The sequence below is a fragment of the Suricata suricatta genome, chromosome 3, assembly GCF_006229205.1.
Source record: "Suricata suricatta isolate VVHF042 chromosome 3, meerkat_22Aug2017_6uvM2_HiC, whole genome shotgun sequence".
NCBI lineage: Eukaryota > Metazoa > Chordata > Mammalia > Carnivora > Herpestidae > Suricata > Suricata suricatta.
The window spans coordinates 64,181,103-64,201,674 of record NC_043702.1 but is presented as its reverse complement, the minus strand read 5'-3'; the positions used below and the strand labels follow the sequence as shown (position 1 = coordinate 64,201,674).

General features: G+C 36.7%; 1 protein-coding gene across 4 annotated transcripts in view; it reads left to right on the top strand.

The window, feature by feature from the left end:
• Positions 1-20,572, top strand: part of LOC115287760 (sodium channel protein type 2 subunit alpha) — a 142,088-nt gene that overhangs the window by 40,603 nt on the left and 80,913 nt on the right. For 3 of the 4 annotated variants that reach the window (XM_029934465.1, XM_029934462.1, XM_029934464.1), the window contains exons 1-3: positions 8,888-9,218; positions 10,830-11,147; positions 12,026-12,144. In XM_029934465.1, coding sequence (XP_029790325.1) covers positions 10,881-11,147; positions 12,026-12,144 — 386 coding nt within the window. In that variant the 5' untranslated portion in view covers positions 8,888-9,218; positions 10,830-10,880. Of the gene's footprint in view, positions 1-8,887; positions 9,219-10,829; positions 11,148-12,025; positions 12,145-20,572 lie in introns of those variants that run through there. The other variant, XM_029934463.1, reaches the window with a different exon arrangement.

Below are 20,572 nucleotides of genomic sequence, written 5' to 3'. Positions count from 1 at the left end.
TAAGATCTGCAACATTATCTGGGCAAGAACTTCCACTCTAGTCCAACCGATCTTTTCATCTACTATTGTCCTGACGTGCTTTGTTTTCTCTTGTAGGCCAGAGCCAGGTACTGCTTAGGGCTAGGCCTTTGTTCATGATTTCCATTCCAATTGGAATGCCCTCCATTTCTGTCTCAGTCTTTAAAGCTTGGCTTAGGGGTGCCTGGGTGGCTCTGTTGGTGAAGGGTCCGACTTTGGCTCAGGTCATGATCTCATGGCTCATGAATTTGAGCGTCATGTTAGGCTCTGTGCTGACAGCTCAGAGCCTGGAGCCTGCTTTGGATTTTGTGTGTGTGTGTCTCTCTCTGCCCCTCCCCTAACTCATGCTCTCTCTGTCTCTCTGTCTCTCTCTCTCTCAAAAATAAATAGACATTTTTAAAAAAGATTAATAAAACTAAAGCTCACCCTAAGTTCCACCTCATCAAAGACGTCTTAGCTCATCATTTCCACCCTTTAACTTTTTATAAGCAGCAGGAGATATAGAATAAATAAGTCCTTTTTGGGGGGAAGTCAAAATACATGTTGTATTCTTGCATCTGTTGTTTATTTTCTATGGCCAGTGACATAGGCTGACTAAAACTTTAGTTTCTTTTAAGATGAAGTTATTTATACTCCCTGATCTACTTTCTAAGGTTGTTATAAGTGAAAAATAAATTGAGTCTCAGGGATAAAAAGTATAGCTTAGAGAATTATAGTCAGTACTACTGTAATAATAGTATCATTATGTCACTCTATAGTGAAAGATGATACTTTTATCTTACTGAGGATTGCATAACTTATAGAATTGTTGACTCATTATGTTGCACACCTGAAACTAAAATAGTTATATAAATTATACTTCAATTTAAAAAATAATGAAAGTAAAATATATAAAATATTTTGTAAAAAATTTTTAAATAGCTATTAAGTTTGTCATTGTTATCACAAACAAATCATATACCATCTTGCTACTTACCTTGTATTGTTTTTTACATTGTCGTCTTATGGCTGTTACTGGGCTTATTACTGGCATTTTTGCCAGTAATGCATGTTTGCATGTTTGACTAGCTAATTAGTCTAATTACATTTTTAATTCTTAGGGGCCAGGGAATATTGATGGTATTAGGATCAAAGAGCCAAACTCCCAAGTATCCTAGAACAAATTATCTTAAAGGCATAAATGGGCTTGTACCTCTTATTAAAGTATAAATCCCTACCAGAGAGGCTTATATTCTCATCCTAGGCACACGGAGAAAGTGAATTGAAAAGACCTAATAGGAACACTCTTCAAATGAAAGAAGATCAGCAAAGGGCTAAACAAAGATGGTTGGTTTGTCTTAGCTTACCCATGTCTGACTTGTAGTCACACAGACTTTCTGGGAAATAAGTGGAAGAAAGGCAGTATAACTTGGACTCGTGATTTTTTCTTTTCTGAAGGATAATTTCCATAAAACAAAATGCATATTCATTTGAGTTTTGACAAATGTATCCTCCCATTGTCAACACCATGCCAATCAAGATGTAAAACATCTCTACCTCCCCAGTGCCCTTTCCCAATCAATCCATCATGGCTCCAGAGACAACCACTTTTCTGATTTTTAACACCAGAGCTTAACTTTGCTCAAAAACTTCACCTAAACGAACCCACAAAATATGTACTTTATTTATTTATTTATTTATTTATTTATTTATTTATTTATTTATTTATTTTTGCTTCTTTCATTCAGCATCCATTTTGGGATTCAACCATTTTGTTATCTGTGTAAGTAGTTCATAGCATTTTATTGTTGAGTAATACTGCACTGGATAAATATATCTTAATTTATTTTTCATTCACCTACTGATGGTCATTTGAGTTGTTTCGGGGCTTTAGCAATTATGAAAAAGTTGCTATGAACATTCTGGCATAGGTCTTATGTGGGTGCATATATTCTCTACTCTTGAGATTGTCAGAAGACTGGATAAAATGCAAGACCCAGTGATATACTGTTATCAAGAGACATAGTTTAGGTATAATAATACAGACAGCCTGAAAGTAAAGGAATAGCAAAAGATCTAGTGTAAGCACTAAGCATGGGGAAGCTGATGTGACTATATTAATATAATATAAAGTAGACTTTGCAACATGGGATATTAACATAGTTAAAAATCGTCATTTCATAAGAATAAAAGGGCTGATTTGTAACAAAACCTAAGACTCCTAAATATGTATAACAATATCATGAAGTTTCAAAATAAAAGAAGAATGGACAGAAATAAAGTGAGAAATACACAGTTATTGTTAGAGATTTTAAAAATCTTCTGCCAGTAGTTGATAGAAAAGTAGAAAACAACTTAGTAGGGATATAGAAGACTTGAATAATAGCATCAATTATCAAACATGAAGATGTAATTGACATTTATAGGATAATACGTCCAACGCAGAATATACATTTTCTTTTTTTTACATTCTTTTCAAGTATACATGAAACATTCATCAAATACCATATGCTAGGCCATGAAGTAAGCCTTAATTTATTTCAGAATATTTGACTACAGTAGAATTAAATTAGAAACCAATAACCATAAAGTATCTATAAAAAGGCATTTAAAAAAATTAAGCAACAGATTTCTAAATATTCAATCCATGGGTAAAAGAAGAAATCATAAAGAAAATTAGAAAATATTCTATACTGAATGACAGTTAGAAAGCAAGATGATAAAAATCTGTGTGTCCATGCCTTTTAATTATTCTTTATTCTCAGGAATGGTTAATTAAATTAGCATTAGCAATCAAAATATCATGAAAGGGGAGAGTCAGAGAAACAGACTGAAGGTTGAAAATTATAGGGACCATGCCTACCATCAGCCAGTGTTTTTATTCTACTGCAGTTATAGTGAAGTCCCTGGATAATGCTTAAAACTAATAGGCAAATATCCTTTCAGTGTCAATAAGCAGAATGCTAAAGAAATATTACGGCAATTTTTCCCTGATAAATCCTATATAAGGCTATGTATGATGCTTCCATTTCATCCAATGAAACTGTAACAGAAATAGTCTGGATAGTGTTAATTTTTTAAATTTTTAAATATTTTTATTTATTTTTGAGAAGGGAGGGGGTGCAGAGAGAAAGGGAGACACAGAATCCAAAGCAAACTCCAGGCTCTGAGCTGTCCTCACAGAGCCTGGGGTGGGGCTGGAACCCATGAACTGCAAGATCATGACCTGAGCCGAAGTCATTGCTCAACCGACTGAGCTACCCAAGTGCCCCTAAATTGTGTTAATATTGACAGAGATTATAACTAAAGAATAAGTTAATCAGTGATTAAAAAGTTGACTAGACAACCAAGAAAAGTTGTGAAATCTTTGTTCTGAGATCTGAGACAAAATCATCTGTCTCTGATTTTAGTTCAATCTTTAATGAATATAACTGGTCTGACTAAATGATCCATTGGAAAGCCCCTTTCCAAACACAAAATCTATAATTTTAATTAGTGTTGGTTATGGTACCAACACAAGGGGAAAAAAATCTGCTAATTCCATAAAGAATAGTAGAGGTTTAATTCTAAATTTAAGTCATATCTTTTAATGTATAAATCTTTTATTTGGAAGAATATTTTCTTTATAGAACTCCAAACATTCCCCCCCATTCTCCTCCCCATCCTCCCCCTCTCCTCCTCCCCCTCTCCTCCACTTCCTCCACTTCCTTGTTTTTCTTACTCTCATTCTTGCTTTTCTCAATGTGGTCTTTTATGAGAAACCAAAGAATATTCAGTTTGAAATATGTGATCATGATTTGAACTTTTAAAAAAATGTGTGAGTCATTTCTTGCCCTTTGATAATTTCCAAATGATGAGGCTGCCTTTTTACAGATCAGTCCCTGCTTTTAATGACTTCAGTATATTTTGTTTGGTTGGGAGTGAGAAAAATAAATGGAAAATGTCATTCATGAGTATGAGCCTGCAAATGAATATGTAGAAGGCAAATGATTACTTTATTGGGGGACACAGTATGTTTTCCTTAGCCTATTGCCCTTTTCCCTTACCAAGCCTGCTGTTTTTCCTGTTTCAGTTTACAGATGAAGGTGATGCAGCAGTGTGGTGGGGTGGCAATCACACGATCTGACATTTGTGGTACATGTACATGGATAGAAAGCTATTCATAATCTAACCATCTTATGGGTTCTAACCATAATTTTAAAATTCACACACATGAAGTTATACAGGGAAACTTTTAAACATGGAATGCAATAAATCATTTCTTTTAAAATACCCTTCATTCATTCTTATAGGCAAAAATTGGTATTTTAATAATGTTAAGAAAAAGAAGAAAATGAATAAGCAATGTCGTAATGCTTTGCTGTTCAAAAATATATTACTTCAAATGATCTGAATTCATTCCAGAAGCAACACTATGCATTTGACCAGCACACAAATCACCCTTATTCTAAAGAGAGAAGAAAAAAGAAAGGGAAAAAAAAGAGGGAGAGGAAAAAGCCCTCCATGTCAGAAGATTAAATGGACTGAGGAATAGAGTTCTTAATTCAATATTCTTCCTCTCTAAAAGGCAGTCGGACTGACTAGAAGTGATGGAATTTGCCAGTGAAGGTAGCTGCCAACATTTTGAATAGACAACACATGCATTACCAAAACACTCTTCACCCACGAAAGCAAGCAAACAAAAAGTGCCGTAACAGTATCTGTTTTGCAGCTATATCTCTCAATTGGTACTGTTTTTAAATTAGTTCATTTTAAAAAAACTGCATCATGGTCAGAAAGATGATCTTTTTTCTAATCTTCTAAAATTTCACCAAATATTTCTAGGTATTAAGGGTAGGCAACGTTTTGCCTTGTCTACTTCTTTGAAATTGAGCTGTTTCTAGATGTTAAATTTGGCTGCTGTATTTTCATATCTGTAAGGCTGTTCCTGGGTCCACCCTACAAAAAGCCATCCAGGTTTCAAGTTTTCTGAGCAGCTGAGCATGGCTACCCTGCCTTCGACACCCTCTTTCTGTTCTGTGCTCAGGCTCGGGACACTGAGTGGCAATGAGCTTTCCTTTATTCCTGGTGTGACCGTTGCTTCTCAGGGTCTGGCTTGGGCTCTGATCCTGACATTTATGTCACAGGTGTCACCGGTGAAACTGCTGGGAAACCAGATGGCAGGCCTAACTGAGGTTGGCAGCATCTGCTGTGGTACTCACTGTCCCTGCTACCTGCTCCACTTTCTTCTTCCTGTTGATGTGTTATTGTCTTCTGTGGTTTCAGTCTTTCAATGTGATTTACCTTCCTACGTGCCTTTCCAAATGTGAATTCCTTTCTGTAGTTCTTTTCATGCATTTTCTCCCCTCAGAAACCCATCATCCAGGAAGGCTCATGACTTGGCTGCCTTCCTTGGTCTTTCAGGGGGCTTTTGCTTAAATGTCACATCCTCAGCAAGACTTTTTTTTTGAACACCCTATTTAAATTTACAACACACCCTTCTCCCTGACCCCTACCCTGATATTTTTCCTTCCCTTTCTTACATTATCTTTTTCCATAGCAGTTAGTACCACCTGCTATATTCCATGTTGAAATTACTTGTACATAATCTGTATCATTATATAGATCTGTATTTTATATATTATATAGAATATAAGCTTCATAAGGGCAGAATTTTGTCTATTTTTTGTCTTTTGGGTTACTTACTGTATACTAAGCTCCTGGAAGAATGTTGGCTCTTAGAATTCAAAAAAAATTTGTCTTTTTTTGTTGTTAAATAACAAATTGCAGTGCAAATTCTGAAAATCAGGCCTCTAGCTTTGTATTTGATTTTACTTCTGCTTAGTACAGTGTTACGTGTAAGAGCTTTAAAGGCATAGGGGAAAATTGGATAAGTTGCATCTGCTATGTGTATTAGGTATCTTACTTATCTTATTTTAATCCTCACTATAATCCAAGTCCTTTGCCTAAAGAAGCACAGCTAGAAAGCAGCAGAGTAAAGATACTGACTAGTTCCATGTGGCTCCAAAGTTACTGCCTTTTCTTCAGAAGCATGGTGCCCCCAACTAATAGTAAGTCAACAAGAGCCCCTCAAGATTGATAATGTTGCATAAATAAGGTGTAGCTACAAACTGAGTGCCAAAAATAATTGGTTAAATAAAAAGAACTGCAAATTGGCTCCCTTAAAAAGATAAGTGACAGCAACACCAAAAGAAGGATATCAAACTATTTAGAGCTGAGCATCCTTAACTTAAGTGCCTGGACCACCAAGGAAACTAACTTAAAAAGGAAAACATGTAGGGGCCCCTGGGTGGCTCAGTTGGTGGAGCATCTGACTCTTAATTTCAACTTGGGTCATGATCTAAAGGTTTGTGAGTTCGAGCCCCATGCCAGGCTCTGTGCTGACAGCGTGGAGCCTCCTTGGGATTCTCTCTCTCATTCTCTCTCTGCCTCTTCCCTACTCATGTTCTCTTTCTCTCTCTCTCAAAATAAAGAAATAAACTTTAAAAAAAAATTAAAAGGGAAAACATGTATCTGGACACATATTTTCACATATTTGCTGAAAAATATTATTTACAGCGTGAAACCAACGAAGACAAATAGATTCTTTCTTGACCCTAAAGAAGCAAGAAGAACACTTCTTCAGTGTTTTCTGACTGTAGTCTAAGAAAGAGTAATAAATTGTATTTTTAAAATAAGCCAGATCTTATTTGCATGACCCTTTTTTTTACTAGGTCTTTTTGACCTCTTTTGATCTAGTGATACAAATACAAACTAGCTCTTATTTTTAACTCAGTACCATATATGTATGGAGAAACCACATGGAGCAATAAGCACTGGAGACTGGAAGGTGATCCACAAGTCCAGACAGGCTCCCTGCCCTCGTAGGGCCCGCAGCCCAGCAGGGGCAGCCAGTGGTCCGGGAGATAGCATGTCCTTTCCCTCAACTTATTTTGAGGAAGGAATCTTCTGTCTTGCCTGGTTTCTATGTCTTTAAGATGGTCTGCCTAGAAGATATACTTTTCCCTAGTGAAAATGGTAAAACTAGAAAATATATATATATATATATATTTCTAATGAAAATGGTAAAGCTAGAAAATATGCTATATATATGCTAGAAAGTTATATATATATAAAGATATATACACACACACACACACACACACACACACACACACACACACAACATACCTTCTGGTGTTGGTAGTATTACCAAATATTGAGGCACTACAAATACGACCAAGATGTGACCAGAGTACACACTTGTTTTTGTTGACAACTATTCATCCTGCCCTTCTTCCCATGACAGCATCCCATTCCTACTTTTGAGGGATGTCCCCATACCACCATCATAATCCTGACTGTTCATAGGTTTCAAGCAAGGTTTCCTCCTAGTTCCAAGGGTAGACATTTGGTTTAGGGGAAGCCAGTCAAAGCACAAAGCACAGAATTACCTAGGATGGAGTGATTATTTCAGGGGCGGGCATGTGACCCAGCCAGAGCCAGTGGGATGCGATGAAAGTTTTTCTGGGTCTTTATGCCTTTTGGATTCAAGTCTGGGAGGTTGGGAGCCTGGAGCTGCTACAAATAAGGGATGAATCCTTAGAAAAGCTATCACCATGGAAGCCAGAGCCAAAGAATGCAGCATACTAGGTGCTGGTAACATCACCTGTGTTCCAGAGTCATTCCATGCCTAAAGCTAGCCCTAGACAATAAATCTTGAACTAATGAATTTCCTTTTCCTTCCACCCTTCCTTCCTTCTTCCTTTGCTCCCTCATTTCTTTCTCTCTCTTTTCCTTTCTTCCTCCCCCACTTCCTTCCTGCTCTTCTCCTTCTGTCCCTCCTTTACTTCCTCCTTCCTTTCTCTTTCTTCCTCTTTCCTTCCTTCCTCCCTCCTTGTTTCTTCCTTCCTCCCTCCCTCTCTTTCTTTCTCTCTCTCTCTTCCTTCTCTCTCTCTCTCTCTTCCTTCCTTCCTTTCCTCCAGCCAGTTTGAGTCATTCTTTTGTCTCTTGTAAACAAAAGAGACTTACTAGAGTGACTAAAAAATTCTTTTTGGCTAAATCTTCTCCTTGCTCATTTCCAACAAATACATTTTCTAATGAAAATTATGAACCTAGAAAATATCTTGATTTAATAATTAGGACTATTTCTGGTTATAATTGGTACCACTGCCTCATTTTTATTTAAATCTTTATTTCAGGCTTTAATTGCATGAGCAGGTATTTCTTTTTGTGGCTAAATAAAGTTCACAGATTTTTGGTGTTAGACTTTGAGTTTGAATCTTGCATGCATGATCTTGGGTGATTTTTTTCTCCCCACTGTGTACTTCCTTTCTTCAGTTTTCAAATCAGGACAGTGAAAGTGTTTGTTTGATAGGATGTGGGAAGGATGGAATGATACCTTGTATGTAAACATGTTAGCCCAGCCAGCGACTGGCAGATAGTAAGCCCTCAATCATCACTATGTCATTAATTGAAAGACTGGAATTTAGGATTTCACTGACTGTTCAGTTTTCTTCTGGCTGTTTTTCATCCACTAAAATCAGAGATAAAATAAGATCGATGTCCCATTAGGGTAATTTTATTTCTAGAGAAAATTTTTGTATAGCACAAAGACCATCCCTTTGTTGAATTAGCAAAGCACTATATTGGATATCAGATACTCTGGGGCTAAGGCTAATGTTAAAATCCACTAAATGTAAGACTTTCATTAATATAAATGCTGTTTTATGAGTTTTTACTTTTAGCATTATTTACTATCTCTTTTTACTCTTAATATCAATTATTTGTATTGATGGAATGATTTAAGGCTTATCAAATAAAAAACATGAACAGAAGCTTAATCTGTTAGCAAAATTGATGCTTGAAATCAGCAAAGTCTTAACGGTTCGTACTAAGAGGCTGTGGGAGATCAAATCTCCATTAGTGAAAAATTTGGGCGGCTTCAATCACACGGCTCTATGTCCGTACACTGAATACTCGGAGAGGGGTTTCTCCTCACAGTTTCCCCGCCCTCTAGTGGTAGTTATAATAACGCCATTTTGTAGTCCCCAAACAGGAAATGCCCGTTCTTACTTCAGTTACCAGAATCCTTTTACAGGAAGTTAGGTGTGGTCTTTGAAGGAGAATTAAAAAAAAAAAAAAATTGAAAAAAAGAAAAAAAGAATGATGGAATTTTAGCTGCAGTCTTCTTGGTGCCAGCTTATCAATCCCAAACTCTGGGTATAAAAGATTCTGCAGGGGTAATGTTTTAATATTCTTATTATGCTTATTCTCTGTGATGCTTCTCTACCTTTACAGTACAATCCTTGGGGGAATCTGCAGAGGATCACTTTCATTTTGAAGCTGCTGGCTGCATGTTTTAGCATGTCTCTTCTATTAAAGCATACAGGCATGGCAGTTTCCTCCATGGAGTTTGCATGGACCTTCTTCATGCCTAGCTCTGTTGAGGCATGAGGGTCTCTGGGGATGGGTGAGGTAAATGAGAGATGTTTTGGATACTGAGGGATACTGAGAGAACAGTCTGTTAGCTGGTGGCTGAAAGGTCCTAGTCTACTTCAAAAAAAAATATGTAGAAACGGTGCAGTACCTTATGTTATTTTAAATTTCCCTGTTTGATCTGGCATATGCTACAGAAATGCCCTGGATACTAATGCATTTACTCTTTGAAAATACACTTCATATAATTAAATGGCAATTCTCATTCCTGTAAGATGGGGGTTCAAATGGATGGATATTTTAAAAAGAAGGAATAATAGGAAAGTGAGTATATACAGATGGCATTTAGGAGTTAAGATTTTCGTTGTATGATTTCAAAAATCATAGAAACTCTCGCCACTGGTTCAGAGATAACATTTGGAATGATTGCTATGCCTGTTGAGTTATATATGTTAGTCTAGTAAAATATGATTAGAATACAGTAAACCTCCATTTATGTCATTGCAAAGACCAACAAAATAGGAGTTTGTTTAAAAGGTAAACTATCTTACCCTTGTTAATTTTTTCAAGTCCAAATCTGCTATTTAGATTTTTATGAAATGGGCACTATTGAGAAAATGAACTATTTCTACAGTATTTCCTAAGGTGCTACAAATTTGTTAATTTAAGAAGCAATTATACTAGTTAGCAGCAGGTTGCTAAGCCAGGGGGGTCCAAGATCCAGACCTCTGACGTGGATGACTTCCTGCCCAGGTTGGCAGGAGCTGGATCCCTTCCTGAGCAGCTTCCGAGCAGTTCCAAATGCAATCGGGCATCCCCCTCTCCTTCCTGTTCCTTTGCTTTCAAGCAGTATCTACCTATGTTTCCATAGCCTGGCATTTCAGGATTTCCAGGGCTCTTTACCAGGTGCGTTGATTTTGAATAAGCTCTTAAAGGTGGAAAAGTAGGCCAAAGGGAACATGGAAAAAAATGGAGAGATACACGCAAGATCCTCACATAGCCCAGGTTCTATAATTTTGGGTGATTATTCATCTGTTGTCTTGGATCTCTGGTATTTTTTTCAGAAAGGATGCTGAAAAAGATGGCTGCCAAAATATTCACACAAGTGAAACAGCAAGCACAAACCAGTATCCTCCATTTCCGAGCTTGGAATTGGATATTTTCACTTAAAACATTTTGGGAGTGGGAGACTAGATTACCTCATAGACATCTACTGCATGTGGAAGACAGATCTCCATGCAAGCAAATGAATGCATGCATGAGAATCCCCTGAATGTCAAATACAGCTTCCTTAGTAAATATCACAGATAGCTTGGTTTATATATTTTATCTCAGTATCATGTAATTGCCACAGTTACCTTTTATTCTAATGACTGTTGCTTCTCTCTCTTTCTGTCTCTCTCTCGTTTCCATAGCACTTTCTTATGCAAGGAGCTAAACAGTGATTAAAGGAGCAGGATGAAAAGATGGCACAGTCAGTGCTGGTACCACCAGGACCTGACAGCTTCCGCTTCTTTACCAGGGAATCCCTTGCTGCTATTGAACAACGCATTGCAGAAGAGAAAGCTAAGAGACCCAAACAAGAGCGTAAAGATGAGGATGATGAAAATGGCCCAAAGCCAAACAGTGACTTGGAAGCAGGGAAATCTCTGCCATTTATTTATGGAGACATCCCTCCAGAAATGGTGTCAGAGCCTTTGGAGGACCTGGACCCATACTATATCAATAAGAAAGTGAGTTTTTAGACACGTTGTCTTTACTTCTCCTACTTCCTAACTGATTCTGGGCTAGTCACATAGATGTCTGGTGAAAAATGATGTGCCTCCTCCTCTCTGTCTGAAGTATCCCTATGATGCTAAGTGGGCTTGAGCATGTAATGGACCCATGATCCTACAAGTCTTTTGGAAGCACTCATCTGAACCTACATTCTCAGGACAAAGAGTACTGAAGGGGCATCATGTAGTTGGTAACTGAAAAAGGGCAGTCTATTCCCCTTATGGTATAATGAAGCAAAAAGTGAAAACAAGGGTTATAGATAGTATAGTATAGGATAGGATAGGATAGGATAGGATAGTATATTTCCAGAAGCAGTATCTAAATTCCTTTTTTTTTACAATCTCAAGCTCTAAATAAGATATTTTGATCATCAGCAGGATTATGTCTTTGTACCATAAACTTTGCCCTTCCCATGGCTCTCTGCAGAAGAAATAATAGTAGGTGACTGAAGTATTCTTTTGGGAATACTTCAATAAGAAGTAATAGAAAGAAATAAGAAATAACCAAAGCCCAATATTTATGCTTTTTGTGATTATAAATACGGTTTTAAAATACTGATATCAAAACTTGATAAAGATGCTAAGAATTCCTATGGCATTGACTCCACTTTTTTTTTTTATTCCTCTTTTAAATCCTCAATTCACTTACCAAATTTAGGAAAGTTTATAGTGCTCAGAAAAAGCACCTATCATGCCGCATGTTGGTAATTCATGTATTACTATAGTATTTTATAGTTTAAAATTTTAAATAATGGTCCCATCTTTCTCTTTAACTGTTATTAATTTTAATATTAAGATCCTAAACTCTGTCTTGTGTGTTGTGTTTTCTTTTTCAGACATTTATAGTATTGAATAAAGGGAAGGCCATCTCTCGATTCAGTGCCACCTCTGCCCTGTACATTTTAACTCCCTTCAACCCTATTAGAAAATTAGCTATTAAGATTTTGGTACATTCATATCCTTTTTCGACAAGTCGCTTAATATTATATTGTTCTTTGAATTATTGATCTGGGATTTTTTTTAAATATGTCTGGTTGGCAACATGATGTGCTCTTTTTTTCTTTCCTCTTACTCAACAATTAGCATATTGCAAATGGGATCATAGGTAAGTGAACCCGTTTTCCTCATCTTTTAGAAGTTGCCCTCTCCCCAACTTATGACGCCTTTCTTCTGTACTCCTCTGTGCCCTTCTAAATTGCTTGCTACATCCAAGACTTCTTCGTGAATGTGGATTTTGTTACCAGGCTCTTGTTTTATAAGTCTTCATATTTTACAATGTTATGCAATGGATGAACTCCATGAGCTAATTTTCCTTACTGCTTTCACATATGGAAACCATATACATAATCTGAATGGCACAATTTTATATCTTTTTGGTCTCAGTTGTACTACTTTCAGCTTTTTACCTCAGCATTTGAAAGCTTTGAGTTAGTAAATGTTGATAATTATAACTGTATACACACTGGCCTTTCAAATAGATGTCCAAAACTTTTCCCCAACAGCATCTCAATGATTTTTTTCTTTCTTTCCTATCTTTTTTTCTTTCTTTTCTTTTTCCTTTACTTTCATTTTTTCTTTTCTTCCTTTTCCTTTCCTTTTCCCTTCCTTCCATCTTTCTTTTTCCTCCTTCCTTCCTTCCTTCCTTCCTTCCTTCCTTCCTTCCTTCCTTCCTTCCTTCCTTCCTTCCTTCCTTTCTAATTGTGGCCATGTTTTATTCAAGACACAGGTCCTGCAACAATTTTGTCTTACCAAAGGCTTATTGTCTGTCAACCCACAGACATCCTCATTTTATTCTTCATTCTCCTTATTGAAGTAGCTACTTCCTAGAAATGAGATTGATGACACCTTGGTGGGAGATGGTAATATGAAGTTAAATAGAGTAGCTGTGAATGAGAGGTTCTATTTTAAGTAATGGATAGTGGTCAGACTGATAGGTTTGGAAGATTGGGGCTATGCCAGGCAGAGGCATTTACAGGAAAAACACTTAAACTTTGGGCGGTGGATTGATATGCATCAGGAACCAGACGTGAGGTTCCTGAAAGGGAAACTGAAATCTAAGCAGTCTCAGAGCAACATTTAATGCTGTTTCTTCTTTAGAAAGAGTCATTGCCTGGGATTCTATGACATGGTAAGTCTTTCCATGTAAAAGCCCACTTCCCCCAACAGGCTGAGGGAATGTTTGAAATAGATAAGGTGAGGACTTCTGGAGATGGGATAAACTTGGTACAGAAAACTTGTTTCAGTTCTGGGTGGAAGGGCTGTAAATCATGTCCCGAGACTTGACTGGCAATGTGATAAATGATGTTTTCAGAAGCAAAGCATTTTAGAATTTAGCCTCCTTTTAACATCTAGTTCATTCCACTACTTCCCTTATGTCCTTTGTATAGACATCAACATATTTTAATTCAAAAAGCTTTAAGATTTAATACTTTTTTGTGAATTATCTAAAGTAGTATTTCCTTACTTGTGTTTTTTAAAGAAAGAGAACCCAATGGTATGGGGGATAAAGATCTTTGAGTTAGCATTAGACACGAATAAGAGGTGCCTGGGTAGCTTAGTCTTTAAGCGTCCAACTTCGGTTCAGGTCATGTTTTCATGGTTCATGAGTTCAAGCCCCACATTGCGCTCTACGCTGGCAGTACAGAGCCTGCTTCAGATTCTTTGTCACCCTCTCTCTCTGGCCTCCCCCACTTGTGCATTCTCTCTCTAAAAAAATTAACATAAAAAAAGAAATGAATAATAGAGTTAATATTAGATTTGGGTCTCCTGAATTATAAATTATGGTCTATTATTATGTTTTGGGTATTTGTAATCTTTGCACTAAGTAAATCTTTCCATATGCCATTTTTAAATGACTATATGCCCTTTATGTAAACATTTTTATATGAAATTATGTGAAAACTCAAATTTATGTCTGATGCTATGCTAAAATTAGATACTGGAGAGTAGGTATTAAATAAGAGACTGATGAAACAGAAGTTAGAAAATGATATGCAAAACGAGTAACAAAATGGAAGATTTGAATAGGTCAGAAAAAATCTATTTTGTCTGAATCTGAGTGAAGAGATAGAATTTAGAAAGCCTAATATTAAAGAAAAAAGCTGGTTTGTTTTAAGCCTTTTGTGTAGAGATCATGTATTTTTTTGAAAACTTCATGAAAGCAATCATCTAATTCCAAAAACTCCTTTGAAGCTGGAGAACCCAGGAGTCCTAATTGACCCTTTTAGAAAAGAGACTCCCAGTGGTAGAGGACAAGCAGAGTTATAGAAGTTTCAATCAGAAAAAGAAAAAGAAAGAAAAGAAAAAAAGAAATTTCAAACAGAGAATCTGGACATTGAGGACACAGTTACGGTGGGGGGCTCTCTGGCTCTCTGGGAATCGAGACACAACTTGAATTTGAGTGTTTGCACTGGCTTCCTTGAAGAAACAAACGTTTAAGGGGCTTCAGGTTCTCTGTCACTCTCTCTCTCTCTCTGCCCCTCAGAGGACTGGCAGTGATGTGAGTTGCAATGTGAATGTAGCCAGGTAAATTGATTAAGATTTGCTAAAGTGAACGGTAAGAATCTTAAAAATGGCTGATAAGCCACAAATTTCTTCTGATATAGAAAAAGTAGGCTTTTTAAAATCTCTAATTACCTGAATGAAAATACTATATTTCACAATCGCATCTTGGAGTAGAGATATAAGAAAAGAAAAGGCAAGTGGACTAATAGTCTAAGATAAATTCTTTAGTCTTTTGGTGACAGTGATATACTTGGTAGGAGAGCCTAGTAAACTTTGATGTATATAATACTGTAGAGTTTGCAAGTGATTCGGCTAGTGATTGTCTCTTTTATTCTTCACCACATAAGCCCGATGCTCAAATCCTGGTTTTATGACTTCAAGCACATGCCCTTTGCTGGAAGGTAAAAATGCTTGGAGATGGTGATGGTGGGTCTGGGCACATTTAAGAGGTCATTTGTGTGTTTATTATCACTAATTTCTAAACAAGAAAGTGTCCATTCACAACAAATAAAATTATATTTTAAGCCTAGACTAACATCTCTATTTCCGAAGAAAAACCTGTCTTGTTTCTTAAAGGCTGTTATCTTCATTAGAAGCTGTGACATATCAAATTAGCTTTGTTTCTCAACTTTGGCAGAATGAGTAGTTATGCTTACTATATTTGTGCCAGGGTGTGTTTTGAAAACTGAAAATGCCTAATATCTTGTTTTGATAGTTAAATAAAATATGGTTATATTTCCTAGATCACAAACAAGTTTTTAAAAATCCATATTCCTAAAATTCTTGTCAGAAATGTGTTTCATGTCAGTTTTCAGTATTTTAGCTACATATGCTTATTCCTCTTTATTTTTCTTTTGTTATTGATTTGAAAATGTTTTTTAAGTCCCCACTATATGGCAGGTATTCTTCTCAGCACTGGGATGCACTACTGAACAAAACAAAGTTCCTGCTTTAGTGTAGTTAGGTTGTGTACATGTGTGTGTTTGAGATGTAGATCGTATGTCAGCTAGTGAGAAGTGCTCTTAAGAAAAACAAAGCTGTACAAAATGAGAAGAAAGGCAAGGTACTATTTTAGAGCATATGATCAGGGAAATATATAAAATATATGAAAATATGCCATCTGAGTAGAGATTCAAAGGAAGGGAGACAGGAGATATGGGAATGTAGGGGAACGGTCAGTGTAAGAAGAATAGCAAATATGAAGGCAAAGTATGAAGGTAGAAGTGTACCTGGTGTGTTCAGGAATCCTCAAGGAGCCCAGAGGGACCGGGGCGGAGTGGGAAAGGTAGGGTCTAGTTGGAGACGAGGCCGTGAGAGGGGAGGCCAGGAGCTGCGGTTGTAGAACAAACATGATGAGGACACCAATTTCACTCTGAATGAGATGCAGAGTGATGGCTGAAGGATTTCCAGCAGAAGAATATCACAACCTGACTCACATTTTATAAATACCACTCTGGCTGCTGCGTGGAGAACAGCCTGTGTGGAGGGAAAGAAGATAGACTGGGGGCCTCCTGCCATGATGAAGGCAAGCGATACTGGTGGTGGTCTGTGGCAGAAACAGTGAGGGTGGCAAAATGGCATCAAACTTAGATCTATTTCTCAGAAAAGCTCACAGAATTTTCTGAGCAGTTGGGTTGGATTTGAACATGTTTTTGAGATGGCTATTAGATATTCGTGGAGGAGTTGAGTACTTGGATAGAAATGGAAGTCTGGAGTTCAGGAAAGGGTTGGGCTGGAGATAAAACTTTGGGAGACAGCAGTACTTAGATGGCATTTACAGTTATGACAAAGACCTGTGACACTCCAGATCACACAGCTAGTGTAGACTGCCGGTCATTCAAAAACCGGTCATTGAAAAACAGCTACTGGTATCAGAAAACCTAGGTTCAGGCCCCACCTCTAAGATTTACCTATTGCTTTAAGACCTTGGGCCAAGTTATTACAACCGTTTTGAACCTCAGTTCCCCCATTTGTAAAATTGTAATCAAAACTTTCACATTAATACCAATAAAATACATAAGTACCTGGCATCATGACTAGCACATAGTAGGTGCTTGATAAATGGTTGCCGTGATAGCTATTCTGGTTGTAGTAGCTACCATCCTAGCAGCGACTGCTGCAAGATTAGTAAAAGAAAACTCTCATACTGCTTAAGGAATTCCACAAAGAACACTTTATAAATCACTACTTTCTCCCAGCTTCACTTTGTAAGCAAAAGGTTTATGTAGCACCGGAGTTTGGAGCTGTAAGTGACCAAAACACAATCTGATTGGTTTCAACCTTCTCATTTTGCAGACAATTTAATTGAGTCTCAGGTATGTTTATTCCCTTCCTAAGGCTATATTTTATATTAGTGGCAGAGCTAAAACTTCAAACCAGGTCTTCTGATTCTCAGCTGGGTGCTCTTTGCATTTTCCACCTAAAAGAAGATGGCTCTCAGGTATAACATACGAGGTTCATTGCCAATATTGTTGTCTGTATGCATTTCATAGGTTGTTTTCAGTGGCTAATTCATTAAACAAGGAGTAGACTTTTTAGCTCATTCAAAAATTTTATGATATTTATGTAGCGACAAAAGATGTTATGGTTTTCCATGCAAAGAACTAGGTAGGTCTGTAGGAGAAGAGAGGAAGAAACTTATAATTTCCATTTCCCCTGATTTTGATGCTCAAAAGTTATCACACATTATCATATAGCCAGGGAGATAGTTAATCATAGAATGAAACAACACAAGAGTTAAAAGTACATATGTGACATTTAGTCAGTATTTCTGTTGGGTTAGAAATATGCACTGATATGTAGAAAGATGTCTATTCTACTCAGCTTTGAATTTTCCTTTTTTATGTTAAAAACAAAAGAAAATTCTAAGATCAAATTGTTTTCTCCTTCTAGTTTAGACTTAAAGATTTTTCTGCAACTTCTCTGGATATTATATAGTATTACAAAGTCCCTGAACAGACTCACAAACAATGCCTTTCCTTTCTTTAAGAGTAGCAAAAAAAATGGGACACCTGGGTGACTTAGTTAAGCTGCTGACTTCAGCTCAGGTCATGATCCCATATCTCATGGGTTTGAGCTCCGCTTCGGGCTCTGTGCTGACAGCTTGGAGCCTGGAGCCTGCTTCAGATTCACTGTCTCTCTGCCCCTCCCCCACTCAAGCTCTGTCTTTCACACTCTCTTTGGCAAGTATATTTTTAAAAAAACATTTTAAAAAAGGAATAACAAAAAATACCCTACATTTTATGTTTAATAAAAAATGATTACTAGTAATAAATATAACTGTGTCCTCTAAGGGAAGTATTAGTACTATATTTATGTAAGAAAACTGAGCATCAAAGAATTAAGCAACCTGCTGGAACCCATGTGGTTGGTGAAGGATGCCTCTGGTCCATCCTTCATTGCCTTAAAGCTCTTGTTGCTCCATCCTGTCTACACGGATCTGGGAGTAGGGATGTCAGTATTTTAAATAATTAGGTTCCATGTCAAAGGCTCCATAAACCATCTTCAGTAGAGACTTGAAGTTTCATTTCATCATATATACACAGAAAATAGTTTGCCAACTGACAGATTAGTTTCAATCAAATCAAAGGTAACATATTTTTATCAATACCTGGTATAAATAAATTAATAGATTTCAAAGATCCTTTTTTCCTGAAATTTTATAAGGTTAGTCTGCTTTCATTTGATTTTATATACCAAAGCTCTTAAGGAAGTATTTATCTTTTGAAAAATATACTTCAGTTCATGTCTTAGCCTACAGGATTTACACATTTTATTACTAGATCTTGCCCCTTGAAATCCCCCTTGATCTGGAGTTTCTATACTTTTTCAACGTGTACAACGTGTATTTCACCAATACAAATCCATACCTACATTTTTTTCACATCTGTATATTTATGATGATTATCTGAAACCCTATTAAAAGTCACCAAATTCTAGGAATTTTAAAAGTATGTGACTGATAAAATTAATCCACAGTGATCTTTAAAAACTGATGAATTATAAACCACCCTATTTAGAGATACCTATTAAATTAAAATCAGAAAACCTAAATCTAGTTATCTTTTATTTTGTTTTAAAAGCAAAATAGTTTTATTTGCTTTCCTTTCCTGAATGTCTGTCAGGATCTTTAACTTAAATGTATTTTTTATTATTAAAAGGATAGCATGTAATGCTGAAAATTTCTATTTGAGCATAAATGCTTTATTAATTGTGACTTTGGGACAATGATCATTTCTATTATTTGTTAATATTGAAATATATATTTCACTTCATTATATAACTAAATTCTACCATTATAAAGAGTAAATAGGGGTGCCTGGGTGGCTCAGCCTGTTATGCATCCAACTTTTGATTTTGGTTCAGGTCATGATCTCATGATTCATGGGTTCAAGCCCCACACTGGGTTCTGTGCTGGCAGTGCAGAGCCTGCCTGGGTATTTTTCTCTCTCTCTCCCTCACTGCCCCTTCCTCACTCATGCACACTCTCTCTCAATAAATAAATAAATAAATAAACTTAAAAAAATAGTGAATCTTGCTTAACTTTAAAAAAAGATGAATTTTTTAATGTTTTTTATTTTTATTTTTGAGACATAGCGCGAGCACGGGAGGGTCAGAGAGAGGGAGACACAGAATCTGAAGCAGGCTCCAAGCTCTGAGCTAGCTGTCAGCACAGAGCCTGATATGGGGCTCGAATCCACTAACCATGAGATCATGACCTGAGGTGAAGCTGGACACTTAACCGACTGAGCCACCCAGGCGCCCCAAGACTAATATTTTTTAAGCGTCATAAAACCATGGTTCAGGTTATTATGTGACATAAACCCCATGAGACTATTAATTTCTACCTGATGTTTGTGTTCTGTCCTTGCTTTCAAAACACGAAGTGTAGAAACTTGTGTGCTCAATATATTTGAAGACAGATTTCATGCTGTATGAATCAATACATCATCAAAAATCATTAAAAAGGAAAAATATTATTCTGCCTAGTAATAAGTGAATTGCAAAGTTTATTTCATTCAATAGTCAACGGACTGTGCAAAATGGCAAGCATACAGTGGTGAACAGTACAGATGTGGCATCTGCCCTCATGAAACTGACAATGTAGTAGAAGAAAGGATCAGCATTAAAATTAGTCATTGGAAGAATAGTAAAAGATGCTACAAGGATATATAACTGGTAGACCTAAACAGGTGAGGTACTATGGTGAATCACTTTCTATAAGAAATCATTTTTAACATGAGTGCTGAAGAACAAGTATGAGTTGGCTATAGTGCAGTAGAGAGCGTTTCCTGGGAGGAGAAGTGGCATTTGCAAATACTCTTATTTGAGAAAGAGAATATTTCATTACATGATCTAAAGCAATTACAGTAATATGGGACTGGGCAGAGTGTAATCAAGAATAAAGAATACAGGGGTGCCAGGTGGCTCAATTGGTTAAGCGTCCAACTCTTGATTTTGGCTCTGGTGATGATCTCACACTTTGTGGGATCAAGCCTCGCTCTTTGAGATCTTTTTTGGGATCAAGCATCTGGCTCTTTGCTGACAGGGCAGACCTGCTTGAGAGTGTCTCTATTTCCCTTTTTCTCTGACCCTCCCCAATGTGCATGTGCATGGGCTTTCTCAAACGTTTTTAAAAAGAGTAAAGAATACAAAATTAGAGGGATAGACAAGGATTGGACCTTCTAGAATCTAGACTGTGTTAAAACATTTTTTTCTGTTTATTTTTTAACATATGCAATTATTTTCCATCATTTACACTACAGTAGTTACAATTACACTCCAAACAGAAAAGCAAGGTAAAAAATCAAATCCCCAACTTCTATTTCATGTACTTAGACTTATACAGAAATAAGAAGATTATGTAGCAACTAGTTAAT